This window comes from Colletotrichum phormii, assembly GCF_030913505.1.
Source record: "Colletotrichum phormii strain CBS 102054 chromosome Unknown BDP81scaffold_14, whole genome shotgun sequence".
Lineage (NCBI taxonomy): Eukaryota > Fungi > Ascomycota > Sordariomycetes > Glomerellales > Glomerellaceae > Colletotrichum > Colletotrichum phormii.
The window spans coordinates 793,194-816,084 of NW_026851456.1; the positions used below are offsets into that span (position 1 = coordinate 793,194).

A 22,891-nucleotide genomic window follows, 5' to 3' on the forward strand; every position below is an offset into this window, starting at 1 on the left:
TAGGGAGCACGTCGTGTGAGACATGCTGCCCAGAGCCACGTTCCACTGCAACAGGCCAGATCCTTCTCTCTGTGTATCCGTAAGGCACCTTACTCCGAAATCCGTATCTTCCATTGTTTTTGGCTACCGGCACTCGGGACCGATGGGAATGCGACACGCATGCTTCTCACACATTGCAGTGCCATGATGCGTTGGGGGCAACTGAGAGGAGAGGCGAAACTCCTCGAGGATAACAAAGAAGCCCAATGACGAGGGTACAGATGATAGTGTCAGCGGTGCTCGGTTCCGGACGGTGAATGGCCCATGTATGCCAAGCGGCTCGAGACAAGGATGTACCCAAAGTGACCGACTTGTTGTCATGACTGGCCGCGTGGTGTCGTAATCCCCCCCGGGAAGCGGTTAATCTCTTTTGTCGCACAGAAAAAAGTCGCATACGGAGAGACAGGGTTAGGTTGACATGAGCTGAAGCGCCGTTGGGCGGAGTCAAAAACTTGAGCCTCTTTCTGCCGGGTTGAGCGACGGACAGTGTCGCTTGTTGATTGACATGATATCAATCCACCGATATCTCTGGCAGCAACCCCTCATTCGCAACGCATGTCGTTGAAAACCCCAGATTTCGGATCTGGTGCATGCACCGATTGCCGTGGAATATCTGTCAGGGCCCATTACTTGTGTCAATCCTACAGAGTCTTGTCCTTCTTGGAGTCTCTTGTCGAACTGTTGGCAAAAGCTTGACCGGTGTCTTTTTGGTGCGATTTTGACAACTCTTGGTGAGTTTGTGCGACCTGGATTGGGTATTCCAAGGCACCAAGCATTGGCGGCGTGATTTTGTGCCGCGACGTTGCTGGCCAAGCCAGTTCGCGAGATCGCCAACTCCATTTGGAGGCTCGGCGCCCAGGGAAGCGGCGTCACCGCCCACTTTTTTTCTTCGGGTTGTCGTGGAGAGACCGGCTCGAGTCATGACCATGTTGTTGACATGCTGTGTTCTGTCAGTGTCGGCAGCTTTAGGCCTACGCGAGGGACTGCGATGCCGTCGAATGTGATTGAAATTTCTCGAAGCATCTGGTCGTCAAGTAAGGTGATAGATGGCATGGTAAGGTATTTTGCTGTGTTTTTTTGTTGTTGTTTTTTAAAGTACGAAGTGACATGGGGTGAGAGTTGAGGAGAAGTGAGGTGAGGTGAGGCAAGAAGGAAGGATCCCGAAGTTCCTCCACATTCGTCCCGTTCCTTCCCTCTTCTAAGTTTTTGGTGAGGAAAGTGCAGTCGGCGCAACACTTCAGGTACTTCCGGGATACTTCCGCACGGTTCGCACTGCGACTGCCATTCCTCAGCCAATCCACCGTATTCTCTTTCCCTTTCTTTCCACCAGGAACTTAGGAAGATTTGGACCCTGGTCTTGGATTGTCGCAATGTTTTTCTTCCTTTTTTTTCTTCTTCTTTTTTGCCCATCCCTTACTCCGCCAGAGGGTGACAAGGTGACAATCAACGCCCGTGTTGTTGCAGTCGCTCTCGCTATCCATGACAATAACAGACTGCTGATATCCGGTCCGTGAAAACGAAAACTCTACTCCTTGGCGGCACTGCAAGAATATCGCTAGCCGCAATCAATATGAATACGTTGACTGCGGCTTGCCTAGGGTCTCTCAACAATCTGCGCAAAATTCAAATAGCATCAACAACTCAAGTGAGACGTCGCACTCGCCGGGGCTGCCGGGCTTCTCCCGGAGTGGCTTCCACTCAATTGATTGCTCACTCACACGCTCACATTCACCTCCCACGTTCCGCCTCAACTTCTCACTCTCCCACCGCCCTCCGCCCTCCTCCGCGGTCCGCCAGACTTTCGCGGCACTCCATCCCCCAGGCCCGTCCTCCTTTTCCCCATACCCGCCAATAGCCTTTTCGTCTCTTCATCTCTAGCTCACACCGTCTCACATTAGCCAGCAGCCTCGCTTCGCATCGTTTGGTCTGAACATCCCATCCTCGCCCTCCAACTCTTTCTCTATTGTCCCTAAGGAAGGACGAGCACGTATTCAATCCTCGCAGAAAGCCCGCGCCAATCATGGCCAAGCCTACTGCAAGCCCATCCAACCTTCAGAAATGTTCCCTGCTGTAACCTCCTCCTCTTCCTTTCCCACCCCCCAATTCGCTCACATGCGCCGCGACGTCACCAATCCCTCTACCTTCATTCGCCTATGATTCAGCAAGCCAAGAGTCTAAGTCAACGACCACCCGCAATCTACTCGTCACGCCGCATATCCTGCCCACGATGCCGTGGATGCGTCTTTTGAGATGCCAATCTTTTCCCTGACGAACTCATTCTGCCCCATTTTTCCACTCCTACTAGTTGACAAACACCCTTGCCTCTCTCCATCACTTTATTTGCACTAGACCTGAAGAACCCCAGACTGACTGCCATACCTTGCGCGAGTTGCGCGAGGTGCACATCACACTACACCTTCCTGTTTGACCATCCTACGGATTGCTTGGCTGCAGCAAAATACACAGCATGCTTGGTGTTGACGCAACACGAGTCGAAGAGCTGTTTCCACCCATCGTTTCTCATGCTGAACACATCGGTTGACGGAACTCTCTGTTTTGTCTATTTACGCTTTGATGTTTGCTCATCCTTCTTTTGTAACGTGCGTTTGCTTGGGTTGTGTCACCGTGGATGACTGATTCCCCACAAGCTGGACCAGTCTCGGCACACGGATGGCGGCGTTTGGGCCAACTGACCAGCCCTGCATGGCCGTTCCGGTGCCGCCGTTCGGCCGTTGACCGTAAAGCATTGTCGATCTTGGCCTTTTGCGTTTGTGCAGCAACCATTACAGATCCCATCAACCGAAGTTATACCTGATCTCACAACTCCTCTTGCAACGAGTCTGGCTTCCAGACTCGATCCAGTTGCACCAGTCATTTGCGTTCCACTCCCTTTCCTGAATATTTTCCCGCTTTCATCGGCCCGAAAGTGGAACCCCGCTTTGGGAACTAGACCCGCCGAGGCCCGGAGATCTCATCCAGCCCTCACCTTCCCCACAACCAACCCACAGCCCTCAAATCATCGCAATATCATTCCAATTCTCGCTGGCGGATTTCAACTCATCACGTGTCACGATGAACAGCATCAGCGTCGATGGTTTAGTGGTAAAATTCTCCGTTGCCATCAAGCAGCGTCGGGGAGCCGGGGGTTCGATTCCCCCTCGACGCATTCTTTTGCTTTTGTTTTGATTTTGCGTTGTATTCAGAAGCTTCTTACTCAAAGAACTGTCTCATTCACTGCTGAAGAGAGCCCGAGTTGACTGGAGCCAGTCATGTTATCTATAACTTTTGTTCAACTTGCATAAAAGCCTATTCCCATTGCCTTTTCCTGCACAATGCTGTTTGCAACACATGGATGACTTGGAGGGTAGGTAGTTGCTGAGGGTCTCCATCTTCTACGGACATAAGAGTAATCTCTCTCGCACTGAATCATTCGTAACATGTTTGGGTCATAGTGGTTGCAAGTCATTGAGAGAGACTCACACAAACCTTCAAGACTATCCTCATCACGGACTTTGCTGGGAGTGAGTCTGTTCGACTATCTTGTAAAGCTGTGGTAGTGCTTCAAGCGCTTCGAGCACAAGGTATATAAATAAGTATGATCATGGAACTCAGTTGAGACCAATAGGACTCTCAGCACCCAAGCAGAACAGACAACAGACAGAATCAACATCACTACAACGACTCTCAAAACACACATCAACAAGAAAAACAAAGCAAGACGCCGCAACACTTACAATGGCCAAAGGCAACATCTTCAAGACCAGACGTCGTCGCGTCGAAGTGCAGAGGGAGATTGAAGAAGAACAGACTAGTTACTATGGCACTTTTCAGACTCCAAGCGACGCAAGCCAGGAAAGCCAAAGCAGCGTCGGCGGCACCAACGAAGACAGCGGCGTTTCCGGCCCATACCAAATAACCTGGCCCTTCTCCTACGAGATGTTCCAGACCCATGCGTCTCGCCAGAGCGACGGTGGCGTGAGCCTTCTCGAGGATGCCAGGTGGGAGTGCTGCAACTGCGGTTTTTACAATACGATGCCGGCACAGGGGCTTAGGCTGATGCACTGGCGGAACCCTGAGGGCTGCGTGGTGAACCCGGGGTCGAAGGAGGTACACGATGGACCTGCTGATTGTTGTGCGATTGTTGGGCCCGAGGGGGCTTGGAATCCCATGGATGTCTTGCACCTGAGGTATCTCACTGAGGGGGCGATGGCGATGAAGAGGGTTTGATTAGATAGACAGCGCCTTGAGCTAGGTATGCTATAGTTACGGTAGACTACATAGTAGTTAGTTGATACCCAGTTTTGAACCAACACTCTCATTCCCGAGAGGGTGATGAGTTCAATGTTTGTCAAACTCAAAGCTCACAACGTGACTCGTTTTAACTCTGAGCACATGTGATGACCTCTTGTCGCCACAACTCATGGTAAAGTTCCTTAGTATCCCCCGGGTCTAGACAAAGATAGGAATTGGTAGTCTCAACATGTTCATATTCGTCCTGCTGGTGAGTCTACCCCGATGAAGCTCTCTCTAAGTTGAAGCCAACCGTCAGATCTCGTAGGTAAGCTGCTTCGCCCAGAGCGTCTCGACAACTAGAGCCCATTGGAGGCCACGCAGGTTCCACACTCGTCAGGCAATTCTTAATGGATTATTCATGCGTGCGCGAGCTTCTTCGATCAGACCGGGGAGCCTAGAACGGCCGCAGATTTTCAGCGCCCGGTTGTGACGCACGATAAGTGGGAGTCACTTACGAGACAAGAACATCTGAGTCTTAGAGGAAACGTGGAATAAGTCAAAAGAAGGAGGGAATTCTTGATTCAAAACGATCTCTTCTCAAGCCATCGAATTACAAATACCGCCACGATAGCCCCCAACAAGACAGCCCTGGAACTCCATCTCCAACAGACAACATCTCAGTCTTCCATCTACAAGAACTCCAACTCAAATCGAGGTTCAACCAGAAAACACACGCTACACAACACCTCACTTCCCCATACCCCAAAATGTCTCTCGTCATGGTCCCCCTAACCCTACAAGAATTCGCAGTCCTACACCCGAAGTCTTCCGGGAGTACTGCCTCTGGACATGCTGCCAGTGCTTCACGGATGGAAACCCCATGCCGGCCGAGCCTGCGACGCAGGTCTGTCGAGATGATGGCGCCCGGCCCTGCTGTCGCGGAGACGGGCGATGCGGTGCCCACGTTGGACCGTGTCAGTGGTGTGTGATTTGGATGCCGAGGTTATTGTTATTGACTTGTATGAGGGCGGTTGAGCTTGAATATGGGTATGGGTCTTAGTGAAGGATGGGGAGAGTTGTGGTGCGGTTGGAGGAAGTCAAATGGCTTGGGGCCCATCTAGTAGAGAGGGTCTTTCTGGCTTGTTGAAGTGAAAGTCGTGGGTTGAATAATTTATTCGTGTGAAGAAAATCATCTTGATAGTTAAATGGAAGTCGGTTTCTATGCTCATCGACTCAGTATCATGTAGTAAAGCTAGCCTCAGCCATCGTTCAGTGCCGCAAATCTTACATGAAAGTGAAGTACAAGTTCACCAAGAAAGAGGTGCTCGAACGACCACCACATCGACGGTGTTCAAGGAACCACTGCCGCACGACCATGTCCAGCTGTGATCATTTTCAACTTCCTCAAGTGACCAGAAGAAAAATGCAGAAGAACAGTGAAAGAGAAGCGAGGCGCTGACTCTTGGTTTCCTCTCTTTGCTGCCTGCGCCTCCATATAGTGAATTCATCGTCCGATATCTTATTTGCTTGGGATAAACGTTGTGACCTGGTGGCAGGAGCTCATTCACCCGAATAAAATTCGGTAGGCGAGAAAATCCTGAATCACTTTCCTCCTCCTCTCTTGAAATGATCTCTTCAAGGTAGCTCGAAAATTAGATAAATACTGATCCCGATCCCGATCTTCAGCATTTGGATCCCTTCCACACTATCTAACATCTTTCTCACTTACACAGTAAACCTCTTCTAGCCCTATCAAGAAACCCAAACGCAACAGCAACTCAAACCATCTCGAACCACGCAACATGGCAAAACTCCAAAAGATCAGAATGCCAGTCTTTTGGGACTCGGATTACCCGTGGCATCTGAAAAGACGATGCAGGTGGACATGTTGCAAGTGCGGTACCCGGAACGAATTCGAAGAGGGCCGCACCTTGACTCAATGCCGGAAAGCGGATTGTCCCGGGGGGGATGGTCCGCATTGGGGGCCTTGCAGTTCTTGCTTGGCTTGGGAGCCGGCGAACCTTCTGGCATGAGTCGTCGACGACGACGACGACGGGCAGGATGATCTTCTGGGGATCGCCAGCCCGAGGCTGCTAGTAGGATAGATGTCTAGTAGAAGTTTCAGGCACTTGAGTAGCAATAGAGGGTTCATCCGGAACCAGAGAGATAGAAAATAGTCTGGAAATAGTTGAAAAGTTCTTGGATATTAGACTGCTGGCCCAAAACGTGGAAACCTCGTGAGATGAATAGTCAATCAGCAGGTTTCAAGATGACTCGCAAAATATCCGAGACTAATAACTGAAAGAACGAGTCGATTCCTTCAACTAGTTGCATCAATCACAACCCCAGAGCCATCAACTCCTGTCTCAAGCCGTTCCATCATCCCGGCCCCCACCCCATCCGTCTCGACTTGCTCTCCCTAAGGGCAAGAAATGCTGCCAAACTTGTTGCGGATGGTCTCCCACCACGTCGACTTGAACATGCCGGCGTTACAACCAATGCCGGTGGTGAAAGTCCAGACGAGGTTACTGTTGTTGCCGCCGCAGCTGGGACCGCTGACGGCTCAGGCGCCGAAGCGCTTGAGGTTGTCCTAGAGGCCGCCGCACTTGCCGGGGACGTCGTCGACGCCGCTGGCAGTTGAGGTTGTGAACTTCATATCTGGCAGTCTTATTGGGTGAGAACTGATGATCGAGGAGGAGCTTGTATATATGTTTCAAGACTCGGGTTGGATGAGATTCTTGTGGTGAACCGTGTAATGAATGAGCGGTAGTGGTGGTGATGAGACGAGGCTACCTACTAAGTTGCGGTTCACAAGACTTTTATATCCAGAAAGAGTTCGACTTTTGAGGTCACCACAAGCTGCATCTTCTCCTCGACAAGGCTGCCTAGAATGGGCCTCACAATAGCCCTGCAACGGCGACGAAGCCAAGGGAAGGAATAGGCATAATCTGGGCAGTCATCACGAGAACCCTCGACTATCACCCCGGGAACTGTAGACTGAGTTGATCGACTGCAAGTTAGGGTGGGCTTGAACACTTGGCAGAGCCCAGAACAACAACTTCATCTTGAGAAGTCACGAGTTGTCAACTTGGGTGAGTATGAAAGCTCTCAAGCGTTGAAGCTGAAGGCCCAGGTTCTGAATATCTTGCTATCTTAAATTCGATCTGCTCCTCCAATGACATGTTCGTAGAGAGCCGAGGCCCATCGTCTTGTGCATTGTTCAGGGTCGCAACCGAAAGAGGCAGATACCCCCGAAAGAGAACGGCCATGAGCTGGGTTGCAGAAATTGTCATTTTGAAGAATTCGACCATAATCATGCGAAAGGGTCTGTGATTGAGACAAAATTTTCATATATACGAAGACCTTGGTGGGATCAATGGGGTCAAAGAGTGCTGAGATACGATGGGGCATGATTGTCAATATTAAGCTTACTGTGGGCTATGTCGAACCCTCTTCGCGCCCTTGATTCCTTAGCGACAGCCCCGTTTCTGAAATTTCGGCGAGTCGAAAGTGGAAAGTCTGCCTGAACGTCCCCCGGAGTGAGAAGCCAGGGGCATTGTCACATACCTCATGAAGTCGGCGACTTGTGACGTTCGTGGTGTACTTCTGTCAAGCTTTTGAGGCCCATCAGCCTCAATAGCCATGGGAAGCGAAAATAGAAGAAGCTCAATAAGACCCTCAACTGGCTGGCTAGCCTGGGTTTCGTAAGTCTCGACCAAGCGGCTCGCTCCGAAGGGACTATCATGCCGTTGACGATCGTAGGTCGAATTTGGCACCAGATCCGGCGTCAGAGCTTGAAGGCAATCTGCCATCTTACCTCAGAAGGGTAATTTGAGTCAACTAGCTTCCCAAACGTGCAGCCAGATCCTTCGAAAAATACAGTCCTGGCTGGCGTGCCTAGCAGACGACATCTATGGGCCCTTACGCTGATGTGGGCTGTGGTCCCTTTTCTCAGCAATCATACATTTGTACTCTATACTCCATACGAGCACGCAGCTTGAGCTGGAGTCCTACCACTGCTCGCTTACAGACGGAGTCTTGCAGGTGCCTTGTGCTTGCTTACATGGATACAAGTCCCACGCGCTTTACAATGTGAGCAGTTCCAGCCTGCCACTGCGCCACCCTGCATTCCCATTGTGGATCCTGAAGTTGATGATGATATGGCTGGGCATGCCGGTCTACATGCCCATGGCGGGTAACTAATGGCTTTCGACCTCAAGTAATGATACTTATTCCGTTAACACTTGTCAAGGACTTCAGTTACTGCTAGCAAGTTAGCCGCATAACACCTTTCTCGTACATGGAAACTTCACTTCTTGACCACTATCGATGGGCAGCAGGAAGAAATTATCCAAATCAGTTGGTAGAGTGCCATTTTCATAGAAAGATTAAACGAGGTATATTCTATTGCTGATGATCAAATCACGTTGGAGGGACTTGGACTGGGTTGCCTCGAAGTACATAACAACTCGTCAGTGTTTGAAAGCAAATGACTTTGATCGGATGGCTGTGCCACAAAGGCCCTCTCTCCGCTTCACTTGCGATTGCGAAGGTGTCACTTGAAGCTCTGGTAGGACCTTGGCTACGTTACATCGATATTCGAGGGCAACTCAGCCTCGTGTCATGTTTCGCTGTTTAACCAGTCTGTTGCACTCACGTTGGCGTTCACAGTACTTTTCCTGAATATCCCATATAAGACTAGACAGTCCCAGTTGATCAAGTGACTAGGGCAATGAGTTCCAATGCTCATCAATAAACATCCAAAAGAGAATGGTCTCTCACAACAGCGAAGCGCCAGACTCCATGTCATCCAAAGATGGGCGGTATTCTCAGGAATTCGATCCGATCACAGAATCCGACGAGAACCCTACTCGACACATGTATCCAGTCGAGTATGAAGAGATGGTATCGAACGAAAGGCAGAGAGAAAGACCAGGCGACGACCCAACTGACCCTGACCTGCCGGGTTTAAGAGAAGGAGGGCCCTCGGAGCACGACGGGCCCTCCTTTCAACCATCATCTGCTGGGATTCCTTCAGTTGCAGCTGTTATTTGCTCTCCAACAGCCTGGACTTCACAGGTTGAAGTTGTGGATAACGGAATTAAACCAACGCTTCGGATACTGGAAGGTCAATCGCAGACGCCACACGGCGTCAAGGTATGGGCCTTGATTGAAAGCTCCTTGCTCGTTTCGGTTATGCGGAAGCTCTCTATGTCTGCAGAATCGACTAATTACACTCTGGGGTATGGCTATTCCAAATCTGGGCCTGCTGGAATATGGGCGCAATATCAAAATAAAGTCGCGAATGGCCAAATCGGGTTGCTGAACACAACCGAGGCGCTGTACGATTCTATGGTCGGGCTGGCCAGAAAGCTTGGCCCTCTTTCAGGCCACTACAGTCTACGACATAACCAGAGCACTGAAATTGCGGGTGATGAGGGCAGGCTGGTGGAGAAATTGAGGATCAGGTTGGATCCAGATCGGATACCCGATGATAGCCCTCTTCACCCTCGTCGCCTCAATCAACATTTTCATCTCCATTCGCTACCGAGAACAGACAACGATATGGATCAGAGACCCTGCAACACTACTTGGAACTATGCTTTTCTTCCACAATCACCGGCAGCTTGTCGATCAGAAGTCACATTTTGAGCGAACGCACACAGCTGCCTGGCGGAACCAGGGCGGGTTTGTGCCAGTCGTCCTGAGGAAATGGGTACAGACAGCTTTCGCGATGTTAACTATCCTCCTTATTGCTCTGCTTCTATACACCATGAAGTTGTCTGGCGCAAAGAGTGGGTTGCCACCGATGGAGGGGAATAATCACCTACTCTGGGCTTCGTTGCCGACACTCATCATGCTTGCTGTTGCACTGTATACAGTATCATTCAACGCATCACTTAGAGTTCTATTCACCCATCACAATCTTTCTAAGGCATCAAGTTACTCACAACAGTTAGATATAACTCTTTCAGATATGCTTGGACTACGGGCTCTGTATACAGCGATCCGGAGGAAGGCTTGGCTCATCTCACTCTCACAATTCCTAGCAAGCCTCTGTGCCATTTTGGCAACCATCGCCTCAACCCTATTCACAGTCGAGTCTGTACCCTAACGTGCCAAAATTCAACTCCGACAAGAGAGCTGGTTTGGTCAACGACCATTAGAGCCTGATGACCAGTATTACTGGAACAATCGAGACTTTGTAGGTGGCATGGTCTTACAGGGAGGAGAGAATTTGACGTACCCGGAAAACACGTTTCGTGATCTTGCTTTCCCTAGCATCGGCGACCTTTCACCTTCAGTTGCCGAAGAAGCCCAAGGCACGCCAGTTGAAGTTTCCTTACCGGCAGCGACATTGGTGGCGCGCTGCAAGAGACTTGCGCTCAGCATCAGCAACACAACAGATGACGATGGTGCGTGTTACTACGCCATTCGGTTGCCCGTCACATGCGCTGATGGGACATCCAATACAATGAACACTTCCATTGTTGTTCCCGACAGCATTTTTCAAAATTCGACAGAGCCACCTATTGCCTATGCAGAAATCCTGGGGTCCGCGGGATCTGAGAGGAGTTCGCAAAGCAACAGCTCGGTTTGCGAAGTGGATAAGGAGGCTTCCCACAACCGTAGCGTCTTGGACTCTGCGCCTTTGGTATCTAAAGTCTACTTGTGGGGGGGCATTCGATTTTAGAAACCATGATTTCATATCACTGCAAGCCTGGCAGTGCCAATACTCGTGGGCAAAGGTTATGGTATCCGTTGATATGGTCATTGCAGATGGCAAGCTTGTCATAAACCACAGCAACACCCCACGCCCCGACCGCTCCACGTTAGTCCCATGGGAACCCCCGATTCCTGTGCCCTACCTCGACCCTCAGACCGATGGGATCGGAGCGGAGAAGTACGGCAACGCTTTCACGGAGGTGGCCCAGTCGCTGGGACTGCATTCGTCGTTCAACGTCTTCAACATCCTGGTCCCGCCTTACGGCCAGGTTCCACTAGAAGCCTTCGGTGATCCAAAACAAAGCTCGAAGATTCTCGATGCCCTTAACTCCAATCGCGCTCTTCTCAGAGCACAGATCCTCAACATCGAGAATCGACTGAGTGTAGAAGACATGCCAGGCAAAGGAACTAGAGCCACTGAATGCGGTCATGATCAACAATCACTCTAAGCGGCTCGTCCAAAACCCAACGTCGACCTATCTTCTCGTGGGAATTCTAGGAATTGTCGGCATCGCCCATATTTTCATGCTTCTTTCGTCGGCTTTACGGCGGTTCATGAAGTGGCGGAGGGGATTACTCGACATGGATGTCAAAGGCCTGGCCCAGGATGGATTCAGCAGCATCGCAATGATGGCTGCGCTGCTGGATGATTCGAACGTTTCGACGCATATACCAGAAGGTTCTCACAAACTATCGAAGGAAGATCTCTACGACAGGCTCGCATGCAAACGCTTTCGCATGGGTTGGTTTCGAAGGGAGTCGGATCGAACGATGCACTTCACTGTTGGGGTTATGGACGACGATGACTTCAAGTTCGTGGGCAGTAAGAGAGACGTGAGGATCGAAGACGTGGAAAGTCAAGACATGGAACTTCAAGACATGAATAATGAAGATGTGATGAATAACGAAGACGTGGATAGCGATGAATTTGGAAGGCGAACAAGGTTCGAAGATTGAGAGTGCAGGCAGACCTACTTTGACGGACTAGGAACTTTGATTCTTATTCACTCCTTTATCCTCTTCTATTTCAGCAAGGATAGATAGATAGTCTTACTTGAGTTAGCCTCCATTTTTATGAGAGCTGAGATTTTTTATGAGAGACCCACCCCATGTACGCCAATGGCCCATACCTGTGATGTTCGGCCTCAGAGCCGGCAGTCGTCCGCAACTCCCGAGTGCGGCCCCACTCGCTCCGATGCGAAGCCCTCCGGTACCAGCCTGCACCAACACCGAATCAACCCGCCAAAGATCACCGACAAGAGCCTCGTCTAAGAACGCACCCAAATCAATCAATCCAATCTACCCATCCAACCACCCCCTCCCCAAACCCGATTCCAAACAGAAATCACCTCCATCTCCAAACCAAAAAGAGTTCACCCCCCCGGTGGCGAATGGGGGCTACATCTCTTGGTGCACATGCTGGGACTCGAACCCACAACTCCCCGGTGTAGGCTAGCCTGCCGCCGAGAAGGCGTCACCCCTAACCGTTCCGCCAAACGGCAGCTTTGACCTGACCCTCACAAGCCTGCGAGGGCGCCTGCTGCCGTTGGTGACGAGAATGGACTTGAGGGGGTCTATATGGGTTCCTTCCTGTGTGTATTCACTCACCTAGGTAATGGGGGAAAGTCATCGGATGAATATCTGGTAAGGTAGGTGCGGTTGACACACCGCCTGGCTCCTTCCTCCGTAGTTCCAAGCCGGATTAACATGAATCCCTTCGCCGCCCGGCCGGGATCCCCAAGCCTCGTAACCACCAAGGCCGGACCTTGGTTGAACCCCTCTTTCGTCATCAATCAATCATCAGCCTTAACACGCAGCCTTAACACGCAGCCTTAACACGCAGCCTTAACACGTTCTAGGCCCCCTCCCTCCCTGACTTGACAAACAGCCAACTCGAGAGGCCTACATCCAATCTTTGGTACCGTCAAAACCCCGCCGCATGAACTGTCCCGCCCCCGGCGCGAGAGGTGACTGGTTGAGACTTCAGCGGCCGTATCCGAAGAAGCTTGGTTCATGCGTGGCAGACCGGGGTGGGCCGGGGAGTGCATTGGAGGAAGATCCCTGGGTTGGGGGCCTTGCATGACAGCGGCTTAACGGAGGCTCAAAGAGGCGGGGAGAAAGACACATGACTGCGGATGCGGCGCCTGTCGGCTATCCAACAGTTACTGGGCGCATATTCCAGATTCCTGTGTAGCGAAAGGGTTCCAATGCTCAGTTTTGAGTAATTCTTCTTGCTTCTCCAATCTCGTCTTCAGACTTGGCTATCTATATCTGCTCAAGCCATGCTAAGGTATGTGGTATCTAGTGTTACAATGTCCGTGTCTTAATGAAGGTAGAGGTATCTTGATGCGCCGTGAAAGTTCATAATCCACGCAATCGTCATACTCGGCGTTCTTCGCCATCTTTCGCAACTCCAGCACTTTTCTGGAGGCATCTCAGTGCCTCGGTTCCGCCTCCTGTCGTGCTCTTCCCATGTAATCTCTCGACAAAAGAAAGAATAGTCTTACACATTAGTAGTTGGTCTGTTCATCGTTTCGCTCCACCAGTGCTTCGAAGTTCAAATACTTCGAGTCTAACACTCAAACAATTCCATACATGACAAAGGCCAGGACTGGTAGACCCCACGCGAGAAACCCTCTTGGCGCGCTGGCCACGGCGCCGTTCATGAGCAAAGCATCGAGAGGGTTGACCGGGGCCGAAGTGGTGCTTTGAGGCGATGCCTGGTTCTCGGTCGAAGTTGTTGAAGTGACAATAGTAGTAGGAGGTATGATAGGGGGCGCCTGGCTGGATACTGGCGGTATCGCCGTGGTTGCAGGAGGGAGGGGCGCCTGGCTCGACGGCGGAAGTAGTAGCGTTGATGTTGATATTGACGATGTTGCTGGTGGCGGCGGCGGTGGAGCGACGGACGTCGTGGCTGGCGGAGGCGGAGGTGGAGGAGGAGCAACAGCGCTGGTTGAAGGCAATACGATTATCGTCGTGGTAGATATCGTTTGCACTGCCGATGACGTCTGTTGGTTCAGGGCGCCGCAAACCAAGTTGACCAGGTTTCCGGACAGAGCTTGGCCAAGTATCGTGTTGATCTGTACTTGAACAGACTGACAAGCGTCCTGGAGATTACTTTGCATGCGAGCCAGACCGACTCTGCATTTCCGGGAACACGCTCCCGTGCTACCAAAGTCGGTAGCTTCGCATCCTTCGATGGGGTTGTTATATGATAACAAGCAACCCAGTGGAACGGAGAGCTCTGTGATCAGCTGGAAATTAGACAGACTGAGTGATGTGCTTCCGACGCTGATTGTGGTTGCTGTTGCCGCTGAGACAAAGACTAAGAGTTCGACCAAGCGCCGCCGAGGGCCTTCGAGTATCGACCTCCTCATTTCGCGTGTTTTCGTCCGTCGTCTGTGTGAAAATTCGCGTTCTGGCGTGGCGTAGCCGCCGTTGGATATGTGTTGGGCGAGTTTCCCCCTCGGCGGGCGTTGTTGATTGTGAGATTCTCTTCGTATATTGGTTGTAAATGTTTCGTGGCAGGTGGTCGAGTCGTCGTCGACAAGACAGTGACGAAGCGGCCAGGAAGACGGTGACCAACTAAACTTGACAGGCCAGGATTTGGCTGGGAGGCGCTTGACTTTTGGGGATGGAATGACAGAAGCGTGGCAGTTCGGGCGGCGGGCAGTGAAGAGCAGAGGGCCGAAACGTCTCGCGTGTCAGAGGCTGCTGGGGATGACGGCACGATCGGCTGGGAGAACCACGTCAATGCGGGTCGCAGAGCCGGCAGGGTCCCGAGGTCCCGAGGTCCAGAGCTTAGACGACCAAACGGTTGGGTTGCCGGGGCCTTGATTTGAAGGTTTTGGTGTTGTCTGGCCGTGAAGCTACTGCTGAGGGAATGCTTACAGATGACGATGGTGTGAAGGACGCGGGAGTGCGCTCTCTTTTGGGCGAGCTCGTCAATGCCAGCAGGCCGGTCTGGTGTATAGTCAAGATCTGGTGATTGGGGCGGCTTGAGACTAAGAGAGGCGTTGCTGATGAAGCGCGTTTCTTGTATTAGCCGGCATGGACGATGCGCCGGTCAGACAGGGTTTACGTGAGCCTCTCTTTTCTACCACAATGGGTAGAGGATGGGCAGAGAAATGGGCCGTTTGAAGAGAAGGGATCTGAAGGGATGAAGGGTCGGTGGGATTATTGACGGCGAGGTTGCCGATCGTGATTCACCGTAGCGAAGAAGGGTTGCACTAGCAAACTAGTAGACGAGCAGACTTTAGGACGGACCAAGTCGGGCAAGATGAGAGGAAATAAAGAGGCAAAAAGGTTCAGGAACCGTCTTTGCGCTGTTGGAGGGTGAAGCTTCGTTCGTCTGTCTATCCGTCTTCCCGCTTTGAAAGTGGCATGCAGTCCGGACGGGTGGTGTTTGTCCGAAAGTGAAGAGCTCGCTGGTTGGAGGGTCGGAAGATGGAAGTCAAGGTGTTGATTGATGAAGCCACTTGGGCGTCGGTGACACCAGGCGACGGGCAGTTGCGTCTGTGTCGGCGTCGGTCCGGCTGGGACTGGGGGTAAGGTAGGGAGAAGGGACGGAGCGAACAGAGGAAGGGAGAGTATCCGTAAGAGAACGAGGGGTGAAGGTGAACCGCGAGGGCAAGGAGGTGCGATCAAACACTGTTGATCTTGAGGTTGGGCGATCCGAGGTTTTGTGAAACAGAGTTGCTGCCGTCCGCTGCTCAATGACACCCAAACACGCTGCTGTGCCTCTGGACTTTGAGTTCCCAGGTCAGACAGAAGAGAGACGCGGAGCCGAGTGTTCGGGGACGCAAGAGATGCAGGTGGCCCTGATGGAGAAGTGGGCGAGATAAGTAATGAAGTATCCGTAGGTAACGCGTTGAACGAAGGAGAAGATGAGCAGCTCGCTCAGATATGAGGACGACGAGTAGTGAGGATGGAGAATAGTTGAGGGAACGGGAAGACACTAGTCAACTGCGTCCTTCTGGCTCTATTCGTCAAGTCGACCCCGGTCTTTCTTTCAGTCTTCTCTTCTTCGGGAAAGACGTCAAGCTGAATGTCCGTCATAGTTGTTGCTTCGCAGCCAACGAGCTGGGCTGATGGCAAGTTCCTCGATGGATCATGGGGAGTTGGGTATGCGGCCAACGGGGCAAGAAGCATCAACCCCTGCGTAGCCGCAGTTCCGTGCAAAGGCACAAACGCCAGGGCGACATCTGACAGGTTCCAGCATTTGGGACGCCAACGGAGGCTGCAAAGAAGTAGGGGCTCCTTGCGTCCTTGAAGTCTGTCAGCCAGTCAGTCTGCAGTCATGATGGGCATGGAGTATCCGTAAGGTAAGGTACATTGATGATGGGGGATGGGGGATGGGGGATGGAAAGGGAGAGGAACGAAACACTTTTGGCGTTTGAAGTGACGGTGCAGCTTACCCCTTGTGGGTCTGTGATTGGCCTGTGTTGCACCTGGGGAGGTCTTTCCAGCTGTGGCCTGCCGCCTGCCCGCGAACGACGCACAGGGCCGTTTGTGGCAGCCACAGGCACAGACTCGTCGGTTGTGCCCGCCCGGGGCGACCTTGGGGGAAGCCATTGGCGCCTGTGATTCGTCCAACAAACCCAACGAAAGTCACAGCTGAGAGAGAAGTCTGGGGCGTCCCTGGCCAACCATTCACTCACTCATCCACTCGTCAACTCACTCGCTGCTCCTCGTTCATCCAGTCACTCTCAAGCTTTTCCTGCCTTCGGGGACTTCATGAACTCTGTCCGACGTCGGGCTCATGAGCTTTGAGATGATCAGATGCACCGTGTGTCGATTGATTGATGTGCTATTGGTGATTTGGACGACCGGCCAGCATCAGTTGCAGCTCACACAAGAGGCTCACATTCAAACAAGCGGCTTATCCCACTGGCTTACGACTGTAGGTCGGTCCATCGCGGTCACATAGGCACTTAGACATGCTCACGTCCGAAAGCTGCCTTTCATTGCGTTTCTTATTAATGGGTTCTTCGTCATCAACAAGGCCTCTATAAGTCTAGAGCAATATCGCATCTTCATTAGTACAGATCTCAGGTCTTGCTGACGACTGAATTCATTTACGTGAGTGGACCAGTACTCATTTCGACACGCGACCACGTAACGGAAGCCGTTCATGGCTTCCCCCACAACGGATGACTCTTAAAATAGTGCTGGGAACATTGAAGTAAGAAACAAACGGATTCCAGCGATGTTTCAATAAATATTCAACGAGCCCTCTCACTTCGATCTCACACCAATAGCTCTCGTCCTCTACACATGATGTTCCTCATACCCAGTCTCCTTCACTTGCTTTGAATCAACCAACCGATGCGACACCGTTCATGTCCATCTGGTTGGTCATGGCACTTTCTGATCTAGCAGCACCATCGTGAGCGGGCATCTCACAACCAGGGGAAGACTCCTGCGTCTCGACTCATCTGTGCGAATGAACGGATGTAGCAACGAAAAAACCCGACAAGATTGTTTGAAATGGTACTCTTGGTGAGACTTCATTATTGCGGATGATGAGGATAAAAACCCCACACTGCGCCACTCGTGGCTCACTTACGGATACATCCAAGTTGGCAATCCCGGGGAACTGGGCGCCGTGGAGAACGCACTGATGCACATCGCAGCCACAACCACTCCTTGCTATAACTTAATTGCTGTGCCTTAACCTTATCGTTTCGCAGCACGCCACTTCTCCAGATCATCCTTCGCGTCAGTAGCCTCGGAAGATGAGAGGTCTATTAGATTCAGAGATTGGATTACCTATACTCCGTACCCGGTGAGGCTTCATCGCGTCATACCATAGTCGTGGAGGCTTAGGCAGCAGCATTCTGTCTTGACCCTTGACTCTTGAGCGGGGTGATACCTACCCGGCCATTGGCGGTTCAGCCATGTCGCATCACAGAGTCGCAGGTACGAGACACCAACGTGTACTAGTGCTCTGTCGCCAAATCTAACGGGCTCATCTGGAAAAGTAAGACGAGCTGCCTTAATTAGGTCGACCTCGACCTGCAATGATTACAGTGGCGCGAGCTGCCATTGGTTCGGTACCACGTAAGCAATCCCCCTGTGGACATGGCTTGTCGAGCTCTCGACGGGAATGGCGCCAGCCCTAGCACTCCTCGACCGCCACTGTTAGACCAATCCAACTCTGATTGATGGCTTTTTGGGTTGGATCTCGTTGCCTACCCGAGCCCGACATCCTTGATCCTGGGGTCACTGTCAGCCTCCTGTTCCTACCCTACACTACCTTATTTCAATAATAAATCAGACTACATGCCTCCTCCATCTTCGCACTCTACCGTTCTTGAAGCTGCCATGTCTTTGGGAGCTGGCCAGCGTCATAGCCCATCATGCCTGGTCCCATCGCGTCGACTCGCGACCTCTTCGTAACTCAGCCCAGGAGCATCCACCGAAAACCCGTTGGCTCGGGGCAGTACGAAGTTGTTGGGGTGCAGGATGAAGATGAGCGGGACGGAGGGCACCGAGGCCACGACGACAGTGTACATCGCCGCGAACACCCAATGTTGGACGAGAACAGGGCGTTTTTGGATGAGCCTATCGATTTCAGCGACCACAACAGACACGATGGCGACTACTACTTATCCCCAGAACATGGCCTCGCTTCTGCAATTTCTCGGAACAAGAATAGCCCTCATGTGTCCGAATTTGGCTATAGCAAAAGCCCAACGCCTTCGCAATGGTCCGAGGAGTCCCGGCCTCGCATGTGGAACCCCGTGTGGCTGAAGAAGACGGTGCTCGTCACTTTTGCGCTGTGTTTTCTTGCTATGCTTCTTACGACGGCTTTGCTCTACCACTTCTCCGTCCAGAACCGTGGAATCAGCACTCAACAAGAAGTCAACCATTATGGTTGGAAGTACGGTCCTACAGCTGGTTAGTATGGACTTCACTGACCATAGGCTGCATCAAAAGCTAACATGACTTCGCTGCCAAGTTCTCGTCATCGTAGCTGCCTTATGGCGACAGGTAGACTACGCCAACAAGACCCTGATGCCCTGGAAGGAACTACGTAGTGGCCCTTCCGATGTGCACAAGACTCTTCTTCTAGACTACGTTTCACCACTGGTGACGACCAGCTTCTGGAAAGCAATCAAGAACCGCCACTGGGCTGTCGTTGGTAGCATTGTTGGCTGGGCCCTGATCCTCCTCACGGTAAGAAATCAACTAGAGAAGGCATGAAGATTAGACGGAAGCTGTACTGACGCTGATAGACCGTCTTCTCCACTGGTCTACTCATTCTCGAGCCGACAAAAGTCACAAGCGATAATGTCGACATTGTGATGACGACAAGCTTCGGCGCCGATGGATTTGATATTCGCAATGTGGGACCAGGTGCTGCACAGGTGTACTACGCCATCAACTTCCAAAACCTGCCTTACCCGTCCGGCACATCAGAAGACATGGTCATACCTCAGCTCGACGCGATGGGAAACGGTCGTCCAGATGCCAACTTTACCGCCACAACGCCAGGTGCCAAGATTGGGTTCAGCTGCGAGACTCTTCCCATACAGAATGCGACGAAAACCTCGCTACCATGGTACAGCATCAACGGAGGATTCTGGGTCGCCAATATCACTACGCCAGAGTGCAACATCACCCGCGCCATCGTTGCCGCCGGCCCGGACCACAACATCTACGCGCAGCGAAACGCCACCCAGAACTACCAAGCATGGTACCAGGACTACACTTGCAATAACAATGTGGACTGGAGCGCACCGCTGAACCCTCCTATGACCAAGTACACCCTCGATCAGCTGACCAATACCAGCCTTCCGCACCGGATGCTTTTTACAGTGGCGGACATGCGGTTTTCTCCCATGGACACGAGGCGAAACGGACCCGCATTCATCTACATGGAGAAGATCGTGGCGGTCATGTGCAAGTACAACTACACCATGAGCAATTACGAAGTCAAATCGACAACTCTCGCCGGTGCCAAGTCGGAGGCTGTTTTGCAGAGTGCGATTCAAGACCCGAATGCGACTGGCAGTATCGACGGCTTCCCGAACGGTTATTTGGGTCTTGCTGTTAGTAATTCTGCAGAAAAGACCAAGATTGGCGAAGGAGGTGTGGACTTTGTCTTATCGACATCCGTTCCAACCTTCTTCCTCATGATGAAAATGAAGCGGGGTTTGACCACCATAGGATCTTTCATGGACACTGACCTCCTTATTTCCACGGCATCTGAGGTTTTCAAGGGGATAGGCGCTCAGGTACTGTCCCAGACGTCTCTGAAGCCTGCCAATACGACGACTCAGGGATCCATAACGTACCTGGAGAACCGCCTCCATGTCAAGGGCCTTTCGACAGCCTTGATGTGTTCCTTCTTGGGAATTCTGGCCATTATCAGTATTGCCATGATATTCCTTCGACCTCAAAACGTCGCACCGAGAGAGCCGGGATCGATTGCGTCGAGTGTCACAATACTGGCGGCGAGTCCAGATTTGAACAAATTGTTCACCGGCCTGGGATCAGTACGCAGAAGTGCCATTCGGGAAACGTTATCCGGGTTTCTGTTCAAAGGGTCTTTGCGACCTGGGCCAGAGACCACCTACACTATTGAACCTAGCCATGGTCAAATGGAACCGTCACGTAGCGCAGTGCCGAGGGAATACCAGTCAATCTCTTGGTGGCGCCCGCTGGCCGGAGCTCCATGGTTCTTAGCACTCAGTCTACTTTTACCTCTGATGGCTGTGGCGGCCTTGGAAATCATCCAGCGCATTTCAGACAACCGAGATGGGTTCTTGGAGGTGGGCACGAAGACCTCCACTGTCTTGGCGACATACATACCTGCCGCCGTGGCCATTTCCTTGGCCGGTATGTATTCCAGCTTCGAGTCGATGGCTGCCATATTTGCGCCATTCGCTGCGCTCAAGAAGCGAAACGCCATTGCCAGCCGCTCCGTATTCCTAAATCTCGTCGGCAAGATGGCCCCGCACGCCATCTGGGAGTCTATCCGCTCACGGCATTTCGGCGTCACAGTCATTCTTATGGCCAACATCATGGCTGGGTTTCTCACCATTGTAGTATCGGGTCTCTATAGCGTCTTGGCCGTGCAGCAGGTTGAAGGCGTTGCTCTGCAGCAGATGGACGCGTTCCGACTCGACCAGACCAATCTTTGGGCCGAAGATAACCAGGCGACTGCAATCACATCGCTAATCGAGTACGTCAACCTCCCGGATCCAAAATGGACGTCGGGTGATCTGGTTTTCAACGAGATGAAGCCCATGGGCCTTAGCAATGAGGCTATCGCCAATGGTCAAGTTCCGCTGTCGGCAAAGATGACGGGAATCCGTGGCAACTTGAACTGCTCCGTCATACCTGCCAAGCAGCGCGAAGTTAGGCCAATACTGTTCGATAGGAGTACCATGGAGGTTCGTCTAAGCGGTATGGCCGGCTCAGTGAGCGTCAACAATCAGACTGCCCTGCTTGCCATTAACACCACCCTTCCATGGATGTGCGGACGGAGGCCGACAAACGTGACGTCCAAGACGTGGATGCAATACTTCCAAATCCCAAGCTCAGGGGATCCGGTATACTTAGGAAAGACCTCAATCATGCTTTGGAGTTTTGGAAACTCGAGCGACGTCTATGGCGACGGTGCAATCGACATAAGCCCATCAGCCGGAAACGGCTGGCCGACGACAGACTTTGACCTCGGGGGTATGGGGTGTCCCACGGTAGCGGTAACATTTGGGACCGCGAGGGCCATACCCCGGAAGGAAAAGTACAGGAACACGACGAGGACCAACTTTGATGTTGAAAGCGACCTGGCGACGATCGTATGCCATCAGAATATTCAGGAGGTTGAAGCCAACGTCACATTCAACGCCCCGGACATGACACTCAGCAGGACATCGCCGCCGGTGGTGGACGAGTCGACGAAGCAGCTCTTACGGGCACCAAAGTCCGACACGACGTCCTTTGAGTTCTCCCTAAACGGATTCTTCTTTGATCTTTCGACCGCAGCCCGGAACATAACGATTCAAGGACTGAACGGGACGAACATGGAAAACTATACCGACCTCATCGACCCCTTTACACGGGCGCTCGTCACGGGTAGAAACGGGCGGCCGATCGAGGAGCTAGCGGGCGAGAGGAATTCCCAAAATTTGATGGAGGCCTCGAATGGCCTCTACAAGACGTACATCGCGCAAGCCATTGCTGCCAACATGCGTAACGCGACGAGCAGCTCGGGATCGAATCGGCTGCCGACGTACCAAGGACTATTGGTATCGGAGAGTCCGAGAAGACTGCACCAGAACGCCGGGCCCAAAATTGCTCTGCAGGCGATGCTAGGCGTCATGGCGCTGTGTATCGTCGTCTCGAGGTTGCTTATCGATATCAACGGAGTGCTGCCCCACGATCCGTGCTCTATTGCTGGGACGGGGACGATGCTTGCTGGGAGCGAGATGGCGACGAGGAGGGTCGTTCCGGAGGGGGCGGAGTGGAGGGGTGACGGGGAACTTGGTCGGGCTGGGGTGTTTGGTGGTGCGATGAGGTTTGGGATTGGCTGGTGGCGGGATGGGGGTGGTTCCAGATTTGGGATTGACGTTGAAGAAGAGAAGGCGTAATTGTTGTGAATGGATGGTTCGCAGCGTGGATTTGGCGACTTTGTGAATATATATATATATATATATATATACCCATGTTCTCATCACGCAAAATAGAAGCACACTATGAAGCAATGAACGAAGATAATAATTCAACATCAACATGCCTTTGGTTCTTATGGTGATGTCAGCATTCTGGCCGATTGCTTCGATCAACGGCCATATCTTAGGATTGCTGGATACTTTCTTACGATGAACACGAATTTCCAAGTGCGGCCTCTCACCATCCTCACCCCGCCCGCGCGAGGGAC

The 22,891-nt window shown here is 52.1% G+C and overlaps 6 protein-coding genes and 1 non-coding gene across 7 annotated transcripts; 4 read left to right on the forward strand and 3 right to left on the reverse strand.

Annotated features, from left to right (window-relative positions):
- The first annotated feature begins 3,124 nt into the window (after positions 1-3,124).
- Positions 3,125-3,205, forward strand: BDP81DRAFT_t216. Its single transcript has one exon. It is a non-coding gene; the product is annotated as a tRNA-Gly (tRNA).
- Positions 3,206-3,774: 569 nt separating this feature from the next.
- On the forward strand, positions 3,775-4,266 carry BDP81DRAFT_451288 (uncharacterized protein; the record flags this gene model as incomplete). The annotated part of the gene is made up of 1 exon (XM_060592610.1): positions 3,775-4,266. One exon carries the CDS (start codon positions 3,775-3,777, stop codon positions 4,264-4,266), a length of 492 nt encoding a protein of 163 aa, XP_060443395.1.
- A 3,089-nt stretch (positions 4,267-7,355) lies between these two features.
- On the reverse strand, positions 7,356-8,084 carry BDP81DRAFT_451290 (uncharacterized protein; the record flags this gene model as incomplete). The annotated part of the gene is made up of 2 exons (XM_060592611.1): positions 7,356-7,599; positions 7,840-8,084. The coding sequence occupies 2 exons, from the start codon at positions 8,082-8,084 to the stop codon at positions 7,356-7,358; spliced, it is 489 nt and encodes a 162-aa protein (XP_060443396.1).
- A 2,955-nt stretch (positions 8,085-11,039) lies between these two features.
- BDP81DRAFT_396044 (uncharacterized protein) lies at positions 11,040-11,955 on the forward strand (the record flags this gene model as incomplete). The annotated part of the gene is made up of 2 exons (XM_060588139.1): positions 11,040-11,381; positions 11,449-11,955. 2 exons carry the CDS (start codon positions 11,040-11,042, stop codon positions 11,953-11,955), a joined length of 849 nt encoding a protein of 282 aa, XP_060443397.1.
- Positions 11,956-13,160: 1,205 nt separating this feature from the next.
- On the reverse strand, positions 13,161-14,523 carry BDP81DRAFT_432012 (uncharacterized protein). Its single transcript, XM_060590731.1, has one exon. The coding sequence runs from the start codon at positions 14,373-14,375 to the stop codon at positions 13,578-13,580; it is 798 nt and encodes a 265-aa protein (XP_060443398.1). The 5' UTR covers positions 14,376-14,523; the 3' UTR covers positions 13,161-13,577.
- Positions 14,524-15,897: 1,374 nt separating this feature from the next.
- On the reverse strand, positions 15,898-17,133 carry BDP81DRAFT_451293 (uncharacterized protein; the record flags this gene model as incomplete). The annotated part of the gene is made up of 4 exons (XM_060592612.1): positions 15,898-16,273; positions 16,416-16,578; positions 16,897-17,014; positions 17,080-17,133. 4 exons carry the CDS (start codon positions 17,131-17,133, stop codon positions 15,898-15,900), a joined length of 711 nt encoding a protein of 236 aa, XP_060443399.1.
- A 1,186-nt stretch (positions 17,134-18,319) lies between these two features.
- Positions 18,320-22,601, forward strand: BDP81DRAFT_378041 (uncharacterized protein; the record flags this gene model as incomplete). Its single annotated transcript, XM_060586789.1, has 3 exons — positions 18,320-18,900; positions 18,962-19,179; positions 19,239-22,601. Exons 1-3 carry the CDS (start codon positions 18,360-18,362, stop codon positions 22,599-22,601), a joined length of 4,122 nt encoding a protein of 1,373 aa, XP_060443400.1. The 5' UTR covers positions 18,320-18,359.
- Between the last annotated feature and the right edge of the window lie 290 nt (positions 22,602-22,891).

What these genes read in the sequence shown, in the direction of transcription:
- BDP81DRAFT_432012 (XM_060590731.1), bottom strand. Translation starts at nt 14,375, where the DNA reads ATGAGGAGGTCGATACTCGAAGGCCCTCGGCGGCGCTTGGTCGAACTC.